Source organism: Ursus americanus, chromosome 30, assembly GCF_024610735.1.
Source record: "Ursus americanus isolate L20-20 chromosome 30, mUrsAme1.1.p, whole genome shotgun sequence".
In the NCBI taxonomy this organism is placed as follows: domain Eukaryota; kingdom Metazoa; phylum Chordata; class Mammalia; order Carnivora; family Ursidae; genus Ursus; species Ursus americanus.
The window spans coordinates 5,934,730-5,952,679 of NC_142156.1; the positions used below are offsets into that span (position 1 = coordinate 5,934,730).

The 17,950-nt window shown below is 47.1% G+C and overlaps 1 protein-coding gene across 3 annotated transcripts in view; it reads left to right on the top strand.

Annotated features, from left to right (window-relative positions):
- The window catches only part of TCN2 (transcobalamin 2), a 47,054-nt gene that overhangs the window by 22,290 nt on the left and 6,814 nt on the right, over positions 1 to 17,950 (top strand). Inside the window, exons 1-5 of one of the 3 annotated variants that reach the window (XM_045791362.2) lie at positions 9,968 to 10,061; positions 10,357 to 10,556; positions 14,597 to 14,789; positions 15,484 to 15,653; positions 16,667 to 16,828. In XM_045791362.2, the coding sequence (XP_045647318.1) occupies positions 10,493 to 10,556; positions 14,597 to 14,789; positions 15,484 to 15,653; positions 16,667 to 16,828 (589 nt within the window). In that variant the 5' untranslated portion in view covers positions 9,968 to 10,061; positions 10,357 to 10,492. Of the gene's footprint in view, positions 1 to 9,967; positions 10,062 to 10,356; positions 10,557 to 14,596; positions 14,790 to 15,483; positions 15,654 to 16,666; positions 16,829 to 17,950 lie in introns of those variants that run through there. The other 2 variants (XM_045791363.2, XM_087857217.1) reach the window with 2 other exon arrangements.

Genomic DNA, 17,950 nt, shown 5'->3' on the forward strand with positions numbered 1-17,950 from the left:
TCTTTGATGTTTTTAGCTTCATTATAATATATCTAAGTTTGGATTTGTTTTTATTTTGTTATTTTTATTATTAATTATTTTGTTATTTTATTTATTTTGTTATATTTATTTTGTTATTAATGGCTTGAGATTCACTGGTATTCCTCATTCTGAGGATTTATATCTTTCCTCAATTCTGAAAATTTCTCAGCCATTATCTTTTCAAATACTGCTTCTTCTTTATTCTCACCATTTTCTTTTCATGTAGTTTCCATTAGACTTATGTTGGACCATTTTACTCTATTATCCATGCCTTTTAATTGCTCATATTTTTGGAAACATTTTAATTTATTTAACTTGCAGAGAGAAGCATAAAATTAGTATGGATGGACTGATTGAGACAAAATTGATGTCACCTAACTATGATATTTGATAAACTATCAAAAATCATACTAAAATTTCAGGTTTTTTTAGAAGATTTTATTTATTTATTTGTCAGAGAGAGAGAACACAAACAGAGGGAGCAGCAGGCAGAGGGAGAAGCAGGCAGAGAGAGAAGCAGACTCATTGCTGAGCAAGAAGCCCGATGTGAGACTCAATCCCAGAACCCTGGGATCATGACCTGAGCTGAAAGCAGATGCTTAACTGACTGAGCCGCCCAGGTGCCCCTAAAATTTTAGTTTCTAAGGACAGTGCCTGGGTGGCTCAGTCAGTTAAACGTCTGCTTTTGGCTCAGGTCATGATCCCAGGGTCCTGGGATCGAGCCCCACATGGGGCTCCCTGCTCAGTGGGGAGTCTGTTTCTCCTTTTCCCCCTCCCTCTACCCCTCCCTCCTGCTTGTTTTCTCTCTCTCTCTCAAATAAATATAATCTTTTTAAAAATAAGGACAATAAAATCACTGATTCCTTGTGAAATTGGTTCTCCTACAACATCACTTTTTTTTACCTAGTCTCCCAAAAGATCCCCCCCTCTATAAGTTGCATAAAATCAGTAGACCCTCCAGAACATAGAATTACTTGGGAACACCTGCAAAAGTACCTTCAAAGTCCACAAAAATGATGAGGTGATCGTTTTAAGGAAACTCCTCCCTTTTAAAAAATATACTTTATTTTTAGAAAGTTTTAGTTTTACATAAAAATTGAGTATACAGGGGCACCTGTGTGGCACAGTAGGTTAAGCAACCCACTCTTGGTTTTGGCTCAGGTCATGATCTCAGGGTTGTGAGATCGAGCCCCGTGTTGGACTCTGTGTTCAGTGTGGAGTCTGCTGGAGATTCTCTTTCCCTTCTCTCTGCCCCTGCCGCTGTGCTCTCTGTCTCTAAAATAAATAAATAAATCTTTTTTAAAAATTGAGAAGATAGCAGAGATACTTCCCATATACTCCATGATCAGTTTCTCTTATTATTAATATCTAACATTATTATGGTGCATTTATTACAATTAATGAACTAAAATCAATACTTTATTGTTAACTAAAGTCCATACATTATTCGGATTTTCTTAGTTTTTAACCTAATATTCTTCTTCTTTTTTTTTTTTTCCTGTTCCAGGATACCTTGTTACTTGTAGTTGTCATGTCTCCTTAGACTCCTCTTGGCTGTGGCAGTTTCTCAGATCTTCCTCATTTTTGATGCCCTTGACAGTGTTGAGGAGTGATGGTCAGGTATTTTGTAGAATATGCCTACTTTGGAGTTTGGTGTTTTTCTCATGGTTAAACTAGGGATAGGGAGAGGAAGACCACGGAGGGAAAGTTCACATCACATCACATCATATCAAGGGTATGTACTCCCAACACGATTATCACTGTTCATGTTGACTTTGACCCTTTGGCTGCGGCCATGTTTGTCAGGTTTCTCCACTGTAAAGTTGCTCTTCCTCCCGTCCCCTTTCCCCACTGTACTCTTTGGAAGGAAGTCACTGTGCACAGCCCATATTTAGGGAGTGGGGGGTTATGCTTCCCCTCCATGAGGGCAGAGTATCTACACACATTATTTGGAATTCTTCTGCAAAGAATATTTGTCTATTTGTCTTAGTCTGTTCAGGCTGCTATCACAAAATACTATAGACTAGGTGGCTTATAAACAACAGAAATTTATTTCTCACAATTCTGGAGGCTGGAACGTCCATGATCAAGGTGCCAGCAGATTCGGTATCTGGTGAGGACCTGGTTCATAGACAGTTGTCTTTTCATTGTGTTCTCACATGGCTGAAGGAATAAGGGGCTCCTGGGGTTTTTTATAAGGGGACTGATCCCATTTATGAGGGCTGCTAATCACCTCCCAAAGGCCCCACCTACAAATACCATCACACTGGGGATTAAGTTTCAATACTGAATTATGAGGAGACATAAACAGTCTGTGGCACCATTTATTTATTTATTCAATCATTTATTTATATCAGTATGAACTCAACAATATTGTTTTTCTTTGGGTTATATTCTAATACTTCTGTATTTTGTTGCTCAAATTGTTCTAGCTTTGGTCATTAGAGGGTTCTTTTCATTGGCTTCCATATCCCTTTGGCATACTCCATCTGCGTGCGTGTGTGTGTGTGTGTGTGTGTGTGTGTGTGCACGCGCACATGTGCACACTTCCCTACTTTCTGGCGCTGTAAGATGTTCAAGGCTCATCCTGTATATTTTTTGCCCCAGTCCTAGAATCAGCCATTTTTTCTAGGGAGCCCTAGTCCCTCTTATTGGAGAATAGTATTATAAACCAAAATCTGGACACTAGGTAATCTTATTGCTACTGTGGTGTTTTTGCTTCTAGGCCTTCCCAGCTGACAACAAAAAATATATGCATGTACGCTGTTAACTTTAAAAGTGAAAGTGCCAATTATTTTACCAGCAAAGGATGGGTTTATTTGGAAATAGCTGAGAGTTGCAATCCAGGACAGGGAAGCTACCGCAAAACCATAGGTGAGTCAGGAGAACAAATAAGAGGAATACTTTTTTATAGAGAAAAGGGGGATTTGGAAGGGCTGTTGTAAACAAATAGTTCATTAAAGTAGACTGGGAGTTCTAAGTATGGTAGCTTCTCATTGGCTGAGCTATGACTCTTTCTCATTGGGTAGGTGGTTGCCAGGGGAGGAGGAAATCTTCCTCCTGCTGGGATAGTATAGTATCCACATACAAAGCCCCTCTCTTCTTGTTGGGGGTGCAACTGAGGACAAGTGGTAGTCCATGAGAGCTCCCCCTGCTGGCCTCCCGATGCCATTATAAACAAGGTTTCCTTTTATTAATCTTCATAATACTGTTCTGTTGTATATCCACATATCTATGAATATTCTATATGTCACCATCTTTGTCTACATTAAGCTAAACATGAGTTCATAGTGATGTCCATTATCACACAGATCATTCTAGCTTCCCCTTGCTTATCTGTAAATTCCCACTGTAGCTGTGAGAAACCTGCCTTCCATAATCTGCCATACATTTACTTAATTGTTCAATTCCAGTACACATGTCTAGTAGTATCAGAATTAACTCATACCTTCATGATATACAACTTAGAGTACAGTGCTTATGTGCAGATCCTTTTGCCATTATTCTTTTTTTTTTTAAATGATTTTTATTTATTTGACAGCGAGAGAGAGAGAGAGCGAGCGAGCACAAACAGGGGGAGCGGCAGGCAGAAGGAGAAACAGGCTCCTCACTTAGCAAGGAGCCCAATATGGGGCTCAATCCTGGGATCATGACCTGAGCCGAAGGCAGATTCTTAACCGACTGAGCCACCCAGGCACTCCTTTTTGCCATTATTCTTCAGATCCCACTCATTTTCAAAGTTTCTTAGGTCAGCATCCTTTCCCCCACGCCTTCAGTTGTTATACATTGGTAATACAGATTAGATTGCTTGTCAAATTCTGCATTCTATCCTGGGATCTCCTGATCTCCTCAATGATTTTTTAAAATTTGCATGCATTAAGTTCACTCTATATGCTGTAAAATTCTATAGGTCTGGACAAATACATAGTATTACATATCCACCATCTTACTATCATACAGAATAGTTTTACCATGCTAAAAAAAAGTCCCCTTTCCCCCCAACCTCTGGCAACTACTGATCTTACTATCTCTGTTGTTTTGCCTTTTCCAGGATGTCCTATAATTACAATCATATAGTAGACTTTTCAGACTCACTTCTTTCTTTACTCATCAATATGTATTTAAGTTTCAGAACGCCTGTCTTTGGCTCAGGTCATGATCCCAAGGTCCTGGAATCAAGTCCCGCATCAGGCTTCCTGCTCAGCTAGGAGAATGCCTCTTCTTCTGCCTGCTCTTACCCCCTGCTTGTGCTCTCTCTCTTTCTCTCTCTGACAAATAAATAAATAAAATATTTTAAAAATATGCACTTAGGTTTCATTCATGTCTCTTTGTGGCTTGATTTCCCATTTTTTAAAAAGATTTTACTTATTTGAGAGACAGAGCATGAGTGGGGTGGGGCAGAGGGAGAGGGAGAAGCAGCCTCCCCACTGAGCAGGGGGCTTAATCCCAGGACCTCAAGATCATGACCCGAGCTGAAGGCAGACACTTAACTGACTGAGCCACCCAGGCACCCCATTTTCCCTTATCTTTTGATTGTTTTTTTTTTTTAAGATTTTATTTATTTATTTGACAGAGAGAGAAACAGCCAGCGAGAGAGGGAACACAAGCAGGAGGAGTGGGAGAGGAAGAAGCAGGCTCATAGCGGAGGAGCCTGATGTGGGGCTCGATCCTGGAACGCCGGGATCACGCCCTGAGCCGAAGGCAGAGGCTTAACCGCTGTGCCACCCAGGCGCCCCTGATTGTTTTTTAAATTTTTACCATATTTCATTATATATATGTATCAGAATTAGTTTATCCATTCACCCTTTAAAGAATCTCTTGGTTGCTTCCAGTTTTTGGTAATTATGAATAAAGTTGTTATAAAGTTTTACATGCAGATTTTTGTATGGACCGCCAGTTGGGTAAATAGCTAGGAGTATGATTGTAGAATCTGATAGCAAGATTATGTTTTGCTTTGTAAGAAACTGCCAAACTATCTTCCCAAGTGACTGTCCTGTATTGTGTTCCCACCAACAATGAATGGTAGTTCCTGTTGACCTGCATGCTCACCAGCATTTGGTGTTGTCAGTGTTTTGAATTTTGACCATTCTTTCATTCATTCATTCATTCATTCATTCATTCATTCATTTATATTTTATTTTATTTTATTTATTATTTTTTTAGAGAAAGAGAGTGTGAGCACGTGGTGGGAGGAGGAGCAGAGGGAGAGGGAGAGAGAATCCCAAGCAGGCTCCATGCCCAGCAGAAAGTCCAGCATAGGGCTCAATCTCATGACCCTGAGATCATGACCTGAGCCAAAAACCAAGGGTGTAATGCTTAACCGACTGAGCCACCCAGGTGCCCCTTAGCAAAATTTTTAAAAATTTTATTTATTTATGGGGCACCTAGATGGCTCAGTGGGTTGAGCATCTGCTTTTGGCTTGGGTAATGACCCCGGAGTTCTGGGATCGAGTCCTGCATCAGGCTCCCTGCTCAGTGGAGAGTCTGCTTCTCCCTCTTTCTCTGTCCCTCACCCCATCCAAGTCTGCTTCTCCCTCTGCTCCTTACCCCGCATGTGCTCTCTCTCTCTCAATAAATAAAATCTTTTAAAATTTTTATTTATGTATGTATGTATGTATATATGTATGTATGTATGTATGTAGGCTCCACGGTCAGTGTTGACCCAATGACACTTGGATTCATAACCCTAAGATCAAGACCTGAGCTGAGATCAAGAGTTGGATGCCCAACCAACTGAGCCACCCAGGTGCCCCGATTTTTACTATTCTAGTAAGTGTGTAGTGGTATCATTGTTGTTTTAATTTGCAGTTTCCTAATGACATATGATGTGTAGCATATTTTCATATGCTTATTTGCCACTTATATATCATCTTTGATGAGGTGTCTGTTCAGGTCTTTTGCCCATTTTTTAAATTGGGTTGCTTGTTTTCTTATTGTTGAGTTTTAAGGGTTCTTTGTATATTTTGGATTACAGTTTTTTTATCATGTCTTTGCCAAATATTTTCTCCCACTCAGTGGCTTGTCATTTTACTTTTTTTCGAGATTTTATTTATTTATTTGACAGAGAGAGTGCACAAGCAGGGGTAGTGGCAGGCAGAGGGAGAGGGAGAAGCAGGCTTTCTGCTGAGCGGGGACCCGAATGCAGGGCTCGATCCCAGGACCCTGGGATCATGATCTGAGCCAAAGGCGGATGCTTAACTGACTAAGCCACCCAGGCGCCCCTTGTCTTCTCATTTTTGACTGTGTCCTCAGCAGAGCAGTTTTTAATTTTAATGAAGCTTAGTTTATCAGTTATTTCTTTCACAGACCATGACTTTGATGTTGTATCTAAAAAGTCATAACCTGTTCTAGAAATTTTAAGTTTTGTAGCTTTGTGTCTTATGTTTATTTATTTTTATTTATTTATTTTAAAGATTTTATTTATTTATTTATTTGACGCAGAGAGAGAGAGAGCAAAGCAGGGGGAGTGGCAGGCAGAGGGAGAGGGAGAAACAGGCTTGCCAAGCAGGGAGCCCAATGCGGGGCTCGATCCCAGGACCCTGGGATCATGACCTGAGCTGAAGGCAGACGCTTAATGACCGAGCCACCCAGTCACCCCTGTATCTTATGTTTAGTTCTCACTTTTTCATGAGAAGTATAAGGTATATGTCCAAATAGACTTTTTTTCTCACATATGGGCATCTGGTTCTTCCAGCACATTTGTTGGAATGACTATCCTTTCTCCATTGTCAATTTCCTTTGCTCCTTTGCCAATATATCAGTGGAAAATTTTTGTGTGCCTCCATTTCTAGGGTCTCTATTCTGTTCCATTGGTCAACCCATTGATTCTTTCACCAGTTCTACACTATCTTGATTACTATAGCTTTGTGTAAATCTTGAAATTAGGTAGTGTCAGTCCTCCAACTTTGCTCTTTTTCAGTATTTTGTTGATTATTCTAGGTCTTTTGCCTCTCCATATAAGCTTTAGAATCAGTTTATCAACATCCACAAAATAGCTTGCTGGGGTTTTGATATCTGTGTCACCATGACATCTTAACAACATTGAGTCTTCCAGTCCATGAACACAGAATATCTATTTACTTAGGTCTTCTTTGATTTCTTTTATCAGAATTTTAGAGTTTTCTGCATATAGATCCTATACCATTTTTTTTAAGTAGGTTCTACACCCAAGGTGGGGCTTGTCCTCAAGACCCTGAGATCAAGAATTGCATGCTCCCCTGACTGAGCCAGTCAGGCGCCCCAACCCTATACATGTTTTGTTCAGTTTACTACTCACATTGTTTTATCTCTGCCTTTTAGAATTCTTTGAGGCCTAGGTTTGAAGAACATTCTTAAACAGCTACCATTTCCTTCTGCCACACACTGAGATGGTTTTCCAAGCCTGTTTCTTATAGAACAGGACTGTAATACTGTACTCATAGGTTTCTCATTAGGATCAAATGAAGATGCTTGTGAAATGCGTGGAACAGTCTTATTAATGACTAACCATCAAAATCCAGGCAAGAATGCTACAGGGAAGCATTAAATGTCCACTTAGTGAATTTCCAATTTCTTTTTTCTTTTTTTTTTTTTTAAAGATTTTATTTATTTATTTGACAGAGATAGAGACAGCCAGTGAGAGAGGGAACACAAGCAGGGGGAGTGGGAGAGGAAGAAGCAGGCTCATAGCAGAGGAGCCCGATGCGGGGCTCGATCCCATAACGCCGGGATCATGCCCTGAGCTGAAGGCAGACACCCAACCGCTGTGCCACCCAGGCGCCCCTGAATTTCCAATTTCTAAAGGTCTGGATTCCAGCTTAGTAAGAGAAAAGAGCCTTGCACATGACATAAGACTATTAAACTATCTTAATCCGTGCAGTGCTGGGACACAACAGACAGTCTGAGTAATCCTGTCTGACAGTCTTTCCTTATTTTCCCTGAACCTCCTCCATCCTCAAAGCCTGGTTGTCCTGACCAGGACCTCTGGAGGGAACACAATGGATCCCTGCTAGTGGGTCCCAGGAGAACTTCTCAGACAGATCCTTGGAACTGTTTTGAATCTATAGGCTCCTCAATGGAGCAGAGCAACTGTGGGGGTCTGACCACACAAATGAAGAGGTTATTAAAGCATTTGGCTAAAAGCTGGGTTAGGTGAAATGTAAACCAAGCAGTGCTTTAATAGGCTCAATGCATTGCAGGGCTGCGTGAGAGGGGTCAACTTCAGATCTGGACAGCAAAGTGGACCCAGAGTCCTGTTCCCTTGGAAACTACAAAGATAGGTGTGTAATGTTGAGTCCAGAAACTCCTGCCCTGAGGCTGCTTCTCTGTGTCCAAGTGACTTAGCTCCTCCAGGCATGTTTCTTTCTTAAGGATTATGATTTCAAACAGCAAATGTATGATTTGGGGGAGGGGGAGAAATCTCAGTAAAAAAGTAATAGTCACTCAAAGAACATGATTATTGGGGCACTTTACAGCTGTAACGTGACCTTGGGAAAAGTAATGTTTCCTGTTAACATTGCAGCTGACCTCATCAGTGCCTCTCCTGATGCATGGACAGGCAGACTTTCACTTCCTCATTCCAAGCTAATTTTCACACCTAAATAGAAATCCTGAACCAAACATTTTAGTCATCTTTCCTTTTTACTTTTCCTGACAGTATCACCTAAAACAGCCCAGCTTTGTCCCCAGTCGTTCTCTTCCTGATAGCTGTGGGAAGTGCACTTCTTCCCTGGTGGGTCACCACAGTACCTTTGAGTCCATGGGAATCAGAGGTGACCCTCCTGAAGGAAGCTGCTTCTCAGAGGCTGGGGAATGGGGAGCCCCTCCACCGTGGTCACCTCCTCCAGGCAGCCCTCCCGGAGGCGGCAGGAACCAGAATCACCACATCTGCCACAGACAGAGGGTTGGGGGGCCAAAGCAGTGGTGTCCTGGATCAAGGCAGCTCCATTGCACACAAATTGCAGAGACTCCCCTGGAGGTCCGAACCTGAGAATCTGCAGAAGTTGGGCTTCCAGCTGGCCTCCCTCATTCTGCAGAACCTCACCCCAATGGGCCACACCCAGCCTTCTTGCACCAGACAATCTAATTGTAACTTGTAAAGTACTTCTGGAAACAGATGCCTATATCTGTATTTGTCAATGTGAAGAGCTTGACTTGTGGTAAATCAGGCACAAAACCAGATTATCTTCAAAGAATGAACCTTGGCAATTAGCCACAATATGACTGCAATAAAAATATCTCATTAGAGGAAATGATTAGAGGTATTTTAAGATGATAAGATTTTCACAGGTTGAGCTGGAAGGGAACTTAGTTAGAATGGTCTTGTCCAGCCCTCTCATCTCACACAGGAGAAACTATTTGAAACTCAGGGAGGTTAAGTGACCTGGAGAAGGTCACACAGCACCGCCAGGCTTAACTCTTGGACCTGATTTTCCTGTGAGGTAAGGCAAGGGAGGAATCCTTTGTTCTCTCTTCTCCTTACAGATATATATATATATATATATGTATGTATGTATGTATGTATGTATATATATATATTTATATATTTGTATATATATATTTTTAAAAGATTTTATTTATTTATTCGACAGAGACAGCCAGCGAGAGAGGGAACACAAGCAGGGGGAGTGGGAGAGGAAGAAGCAGGCTCCCAGCGGAGGAGCCTGATGTGGGGCGCGATCCCATAACACCGGGATCACGCCCTGAGCCGAAGGCAGACGCTTAACCGCTGTGCCACCCAGGCGCCCCTATATATATATTTTTTTAAGATTACTTTTCTAGTCCTAACAAGAAGCCCCGCTACCCAAGGCTTTGTGTCTCAAATGATTAAATCCTGTTCCCTTGTTTTGTTTTGTCTGCGGGAGGCCTCCCGCTTTCTGGTTGGTTGAGAAAACTGGCCGGTCTGGTCCGGGTCCAGCCCCTCCCACCCCTAACGCCGGGCGGGCTCCGGAGGACAGCTGACACCAGCAGTCGCTCACGTGATCACCACAGCTCTCCGTTCCGCTCCTCGTCCCAGGCCGGGCTGGGTACTTCCAGGGACTCCCTCTGTTGGGGGGCACCAGGTAGGCCCCCCAGCCCTGCCTGTCCACCGCTGGAACAGTGAGTGGGATACGATGCAGGCGCAGGTGGACAGGCTTGGGCAGATCAGATGTCAGACCCTCTGTGCCTGCCCAGCGCTCTTTAGGCAGCGAGGACAGAATGTGGCTGGCCTCAAGAAGTCTCACACCATTCCTATTTGTCTTCCCCCACCCCCGCTCCCTACCTCCAGGAAAACGACTCTGCCCTTCCTTCCTCTGTTCTTTGGCCTTGCTTTTACCTCAGCTACAAATCTTTTCCGCTTTCTCTCTGCTGATTTAGCAGCATCCTGCTGGGGGCGTGGAGGGATTAATCAGTGACAGGAAGCTGCCTCTCTCAGAGCAGTGACCGGCTGTGCAAGACCAGCCCTAGGAGTCTGTTGCGCTTCCCGCCCGCTGCTCACCCATCCGCTCCTGCCATGGGGCACCTTGGGGCCCTCCTTTTCCTGCTTGGGAGCCTGGGGGCTCTCGCTGATATCTGTGGTGAGTAACCAGATCTACCCTGTGCCTCTTTCCTCCTGGGGCCTCAGCGGGGAGGTCTTGTCCAAACCTCTCATTATGTAGCTGGAGAAACTGAGGCTTGGATGTGTGGGAGGGTACGATTTCTCTGCCCCTTTGGGCTTCCACAGCAGCTGGGACTTAGGTGGACCTCAGTGTTTGACACACCGTGTTGAGATTAATTACAGTTGACCCTCGAACAACGTGGGTTAAGGCTGCTGGCCCTCCATGCAGTCCCAAATCCATGCATAATTTTTGACTCCCCAGAATTTAACTACTAATAGCCTACTGTTGAGTGGAAGCCTTACTAATAAGATAAACAATTAACACATATTTTGTATGTTATATGTATTGTATACTGTATTCTTATGATAAAGTCAGCTAAAAAAAGGAAAATGTTATTGAGGAAATCACAAGGAAAACAAAATAGACTTGGGACACCTGCGTGGCTCAGTTGGTTAAGTGTCTGCCTTCAGCTCAGGTCATGATCAAGTCTGGGCTCCTCACCCTACTTGTGCTCTTTCTCTCTCTCTCAAATAAATAAAATCTTAAAAAAAAAAAAAAAGAAAATACATTTAAAGTACTGTGCTGTATCAAGAAAAATTCACATATGAGTGGACCCATGTAGTTCAAACACATGTTCGAGGGTCAACTCTATATGTCTAACAGCCCACCAGACAAAAATGCTCCCATTAAAACAGTCATTGTTAATTTACTCATTCATCATGCATTGACTGAGGCTTCTCTGAGCCAGTGCAGCGTTGGACTTTGGGGAGAGAACAAAGAGCAAGACCGGTCCCATCCCGGTCCTCCTAGTGCATCTGTTCTAGTAAAGGGGACAGACAAAAGAAGTCAAGAGGCTGATCGGTGCTGTATTTGGGGGCTGTGGGGAGGGCTAAAGTAAGCGAACCAGGCAGAGAGGTAGAGAGCTGGGGCCAGTGATTCAGGGAGAGAGTTCAGGGAAGGATTTCCGAGGACCAGGCATGACAGGGGGATTAAGACCCAGAGGAAGAAAAGGAGCTAACAAGAAGTGGGGGGCATCCCAGGCAGAGGGAAGTGAGTATGCGGGCACCCTTAATGGAGACGAGACGAGTCTGAGAGAAGCATAGGTGGCAGGTTATGGCACGGCATTTGTTTTATATTGCACATACAGGAGGCTGGGTGCTTGGATCTGTGTCCCAGTGTCCCCAGGGGCCTTTTGGGACCTCTTGGGACCCATCTGGGAGCCGGAACGCAGGCCTGGGGCTATTTGTGCACTGGAGATAAGCAGAAAGCAGAAGGCAGGCAGGGAAACCTCTGTGCTCTAGGGTTACCCACCTCTCTTCCCTCCTTGTATTCTGCCCACGGCCTTACGTGCAATATGCTTTCAGTCCTGGGGTCTCTTGTTATCTTTGGAGAAACCGAGAGGCAGGTTCAGTTATGTCCAGGTGACAGATGAGTCAGTCAAAGGTTGGAGGAGCCAGATGACCTGCTAAGGCACTCCAGCTTTCCAGGGCTTTGCTGGACTCAGTTCTCAGAACTTCAGGCCATGGTCTTCCCTGGGCACCAGGGGCTCTTGGTTCCTGTCCAGACAGTCCCCAGGGAGACCTGGGACCCAGTCCTCACCCTCACTGGGCGTGAATCATTCCATAGTTGGCCCATAGACCCAACAAAAGCCCTGGACGAGGTTTGGGGGTGCAACCCCCACAGCTGAGCCACTTAGCTGCCCAGGCCTCATTCCCTGCCTTCCTGCTTGGTGTGGTACGGGGGATCCCACAGCTCGAACTTTACCAGCTCATACGGGGGATCCCACAACTCGAACTTTACCAGTTCAAAGCTTGCGCAGTTGTGAAATTGACAAGGATGCTGCCGAATGCTTTCCCAGGGTGGGCTCCTGTGTTTCCGAGTGTCAAGGCTAGTCAGCTGGCAGAGCTGCGTGGCCCTGTGAGCAAGAGGCTTCATGGGGGGAGCTTGCCCTGGCCACTTTTATGACTGAGGTGAATTCGCCTGGCTCCTTCCTTTTAAGGAGGCTGAATTGTGGTTATTAGCCTCTCTTTATAGCTCTGGCTCCTCTTGTTATCACTTCTAATCCCAGGGCTGACTCACCTGCTGGAGGGCAGAGCCTGGGGTTGGGGTGAGGCTCCCCTACCACTATGAAGAAAAGGGGGAGGGAAAGAGAGGTAGAGAGGGACAGATGACCAGGACAGGCTGAAAGAGGTAGAGACTGAGACGGATCCAGACAGATAGGGGGGAAATGCCTACAGAAATGGGAGGCAGCTCCAGAAAGGCACTGAGGAAGAGAATGGAAAGAAAAGAACCCCTGTCCCTGACCCCCACCCCCTCGGGCCCCTTCACAGGTAGCAACAGATACCTATGACTTTTGGGGGAAGTAGGCATAAGATGGTGGGTCCTGTGGGGTGCCTGGCTGGCTCAGTCCGCAGAGCATGCCAACTCTAGATCTCAGGGTCGTGAGTTCGAACCTCACATTGGGCGTAGAGATTACTTACAGAAAAAGAATGATGGTGGGACCCAGACTAAGAGGGATGGGCCTGTTATGAGAGGAACCCTGTGCCTTGCGCAGGTGAAGAGCTCTGGCGGCAGTTCCTGTGCTCAGTCTCCTGGGAGGGGCAGCCTGCCCAGCATCCTGGGACGCCGCATAGCTGCAGTGGAGGCAGCTGGAGCCCTGCAGATAACTGGGAGGCAGTAAATGGGGAAAAGTCCAAAGTGCCTCCCAGGCCACCCACTGTCCTCAGGCTCCTTCCCTAAGGGAGGCAGGCGGGGTCAGCTGGGCCTGGGAATGCCCCCAAGGCTTCCCAGTATTTCAGCATTTCAGCATTTTCGTGGTTCAGTTTTAGGCAAAACCCAAAGCACACAGAGAAATGGTTGCAAACGATAATGGCTTTCTACCGATTCACCCCTCAGTCTCAGGTCCTCTTCACCTAAGCAGATGTGGCAGGAAAAGCATTATTTTAAGATCTGCACAGAGGAAGCTCACCAGACAGCCCCAGTTAGCCATGGGCAGCCTACAGTGGGTTTTTTTGTTTGTTTTTTGTTTGTTTGTTTTGGTTTTTTTGAAGATTTATTTATTTACTTTAGAGAGAGTGCGGGGTGGGGTAGAGGGAGAGGGAAAGAGAGAAAATCCTCAAGCAGACTCCCCACTCAGTGGGGACCCCCCCCCCCACCTGCGCCACGCGGGGCTTCATCCCAGGATCCTGAGATCATGACCTGAGCCGAAATCAAGAGTTGGCCGCTTAACCAACTGAGCCACCCACACGCCCCAGCCAGCAGTGTTTTAAAATTGGGGGTGTGACATGTTCTGTGTGTGGGTTGCAGTCTCGGTAAATGGATTTGGCAGAGCATGGAAGAACAGGGGCTTTGCAGGCAGGCTCATCCTTGGTTCTATAGCCTGTGTAAGAGAAAACATGACTTTGAACGGTTGTGCAAAGTGATGATGACAGTACCGATGCCACAGGGCTGGAGACCTGTGAGGACCAAGTGAGGTCGGGTGCAGTGCCTGGGGCACATCACAAGGCTTGGCCTCCACTGTCCGTTACTCCTGGTGGCAGAGTGGTTGTCTGGTACCAGCTTCCTCTGCCCTCGGCCCACCAGCTCTCCCTGGCCCACTCCAAGTGCTCTTTTTTTTTTTTTTTTTAAAGATTTTATTTATTTATTCGACAGAGATAGAGACAGCCAGCGAGAGAGGGAACACAAGCAGGGGGAGTGGGAGAGGAAGAAGCAGGCTCATAGCGGAGGAGCCTGATGTGGGGCTCGATCCCGGAACGCCGGGATCACGCCCTGAGCCGAAGGCAGACGCTTAACCGCTGTGCCACCCAGGCGCCCCCCAAGTGCTCTTTTGGGATACCTGCTTTCTCCTATTTACCTGCTGCCTTTCATTACAGCCATATTTTCCCATACAAGTAGGATGTGTGCTAGATGGAGACGGAGTAGAGATGTTTATTCCCTGGAGAAGGCTCTAGTTAGGTAAAAGCAGTTCCTTGCTGGTGGCCTGGCTCTGCAACCTCACTTGGCCTGTTCTCTTTCCAAAGAAATACCAGAGGTGGATAGGAAGCTGGTGGAGAGGCTAGGCCAACGCCTCTTGCCCTGGATGGACTGGCTGTCCCTGGACCACCTGAACCCCAGTATCTACGTGGGCCTCCGCCTCTCCAGCGTGCAGGCCGGGGCCAGGGAGGCCTTCTATCTGCACATCCTCAAGCTCAACTACCAGCAGAGCCTCCTGGGGTATCGCTGTTTGCTTTCTTCTCCTTTCCCCTTGTCTTGCTCTACCTCCTAAGAGAAAGCAGACCTATGTTCTGGTTTGGGCTGCCACTGCTTTGTGGGAGACTTTGGGCAGGTTCCGTCTCCTTTGGCACTTTCTCCATCTGTAGAATGGGGTTGGCTTGACTAGACTGGAGGCAGATATCACTGATCCATGACCACAACCCACCCCCCCACCCCCGAGCCCAGAAACAGCATCTAGTGGCATCTAACTCTGTGCTCCCTTTCCAGGGGGCATTAAGGGGAGGCCTGTTCTGAGGCTCAGTGTGGGAGTTTGAATGAGAGGTGAAGGATCGGGACCACCATGAAGCATCTCCTGCTTGGACTCCCTCTCAAGAAGCGGACACAGGGCAGGGAGGGGGAGGAAAGGAAGACTGTGTAGGCATAGTGTGATCAAAATGGTGGGGGCAAGCATAGGTCACTTGGACGTCAGAGCCCTCGGGGCTTGTCCTGGAGTCCAGTTTTTTATCTTTACGAAATATGTGTGGCATGCACCTTACACTGTGCAGAGCTGACTCCATCTACTTTTGGTAGTTTTAGCAAAGTTTCTAATTGTTAGGATTCTTTTCACTTTATGATGTTGGTTGGGGGTGTCTCAATGCAGGCTTACCAGGGTGGCATTATCTTACAGAAGTGTTGTTTACTGGCTTTGTCCTAGGCTTGCCATCAACGATGACAACAGTAACAACAAGGCTAAGCCCTCCATGGGCCAGTTGGCCCTCTACCTGCTGGCTCTCAGGGCTAACTGTGAGTTTGTTGGAGGCCACAAGGGGGATAGGCTGGTCTCACAGCTGAAGCGGTTCCTGGAGGACGAGAAGAGGGCCATTGGTGAGAGGACATGGTCTGCCAAGTGTCGGGGTGGGGGGCCTCACCAGATCACATTCTCTAGGGAAGCATCTAAGTCAGAACTTTGGGTTTTTTCCCCCAGGCCTCTTTCCCACCCTCCACTTTGCCTGTCTCACTATCCACCTAGAGGCTTGGGCCTGCTGCAGTCGCCATCCTTGATCAAGCCTTTCCTGTACCCCACATGCGCTCTGTTGGCAAGTTCTTCTCAGCCACCATGACTGAACTGACTGTCTACCTCTGGGACAACTGCATGGCCTCCATACTGCTTACTCCTCAGCCTCTCTCTGCTAACTGTCCTGATGCCTGATTTGACCCACTACATGACAGCCAGGGCAAGCATTTTAAATATAAATTTGATCTTGTTAGCCCTGCTCAAACCCTGCACAGGCTGCTCACTACTGTGTCCACGGCCCCTCAGGCCCATCTGCCCCTTTCTCCTCCTCAGGACCTGTTGGCCCACCCCTGGGCACCCACGCACCTGCCTTTCTGGCTCTGGCCATGTGATTTCTCAGCTTGCAGATCAGCATCTTCATATATGTTCTCTCTGTCTGGAAGGCTTCCTTCCCCTTCTAGCTTACTCCCGCTCCACCTTAGCTCCTTCCCACCCCGACCTCCCCAGCATCACTGCCTTTTAGAGAATCCTGCCATGATCCCCCAGCTCTTCCAAGACCTCTACTGTATGGCCCCAGAGACCTCGGTCCACGTTTCAGCTTTAATCATGTTGTTGTGGCTGAAGGTTGTTATTGTTGGAGGGCTGGCCGGTCACCACTGGCTCGGTCACCACTCTGAGCACAGCAGCCGACACAGAGTGGATCCTCAGCAGGAACGGGTTGAGGGACTGAAGGAATGGAGGATCCCATGACCCAGAGGAGGGTGTTGGGAAGTGTGGGCAGTGGGGTCCCATGTGCTGGCTAGGCTGGTTGCTGGGAGGGGGCAGAGAGGGAACCCCTCAGGCCCGGCATGAAGCCCCTGCCCCATGGTCTTCTCCCTCCCAGGGCCCCATCACAAGGGCCACCCCCACACCAGCTACTACCAGTATGGCCTGGGCATCCTGGCCCTGTGTGTCCACCAGAAGCGGCTCCATGACAGCGTGGTGGGCAGGCTCCTGTATGCCGTGGAACACAGCCATCGTCTCCGCCACGGCCACCTCTCTGTGGGTGAGTGAGCGAGGCCCTGCTAAAGCCAGGCTGGCACTCCACCAGTCCCCAGCCCCAGCTGAAGGCCTCCTCCCCCTGCCCCATGCTCACCTTTCCTCGGGCCCCTCCTTATGAGTCCCTTAGGAGTGAAATGGCAAGGGCTCGTGTGTGTGTGTGTGTGTGTGTGTGTGTGTGTGTGTGTGTGTGTGTGTGGTGTGTACGGTGGCCGTGTTGGAGAGGGCCTGGGACCCTGACCCCAGCTCTGTCACGCGTTTATTGTAGGCCACCCTGGGCAAGTTGGCTGGCCTTTCTGGTTCAGCTTCTCCTATAAAATAACCTCCCAGCAGTATCTTGATAGAAGATGCCTTATAAGTCAAAGGCTTATCATAGTGCCTGCCATGGAGAAAGTTCTGGACACATAGCTATGATCTGGTCATCACATGAGCTGGGAAGCCTGAGACCTGGATTCTGGAACTGCTACCTCACTGTGTTACCTTGGGCCTCCAGTGCCCTTTCTTGTCATTGTGATTCAGGGTCTCTTGTCAGTCTGGCATTCTGTGAGTAAGTGTGTGTGCCTCGCATAGGGTGGGGGTAGTGAGGGGAGGAAGTACCCCAGAGAGAAGGCAGCAGGGAGCTTGCTCTGCCTGAGGCTTGTAGAAAAAACACTGTGGACCCAGTAAATCACCTCAGGGCAGGGACTGGGGGGCTTCAGAGCGTCCAGGGCCCAGGCATTTTCCTGGACCTATGAAATCAGATCACCTGGGGATGGACCCAGCCATTGGTTTGTTCCAGACTTCCCTGGTGATTCCAAAGTACAGGCAGGTTTGGGAATGAGCAGTGTGGGATAAAGTCCTCTTGGGCCTCCCTCCTCCTGGTCCTCTCCCTAACCTCTAACACCTAAACAGTACACAGGGGTAGGGTGACCAACCATTCTTATTTGCCTGGACCTAAGGGACTTCCCAGGACACCAGACTTACAGTGGCCAAAGCGGGAAAGTTCTGGACAAACTGGGCTGAGTTGGTCCCCCTCACTGGTGAAAACTTTCTAAAATGCTAATGTGGCCATGCCCCTTCTTCAAGCCTCTGGTGGCAGCCCATTACCCCAGGGCTCTGCCTAGACTGACTCCGATTGGCTCTGTCCCTT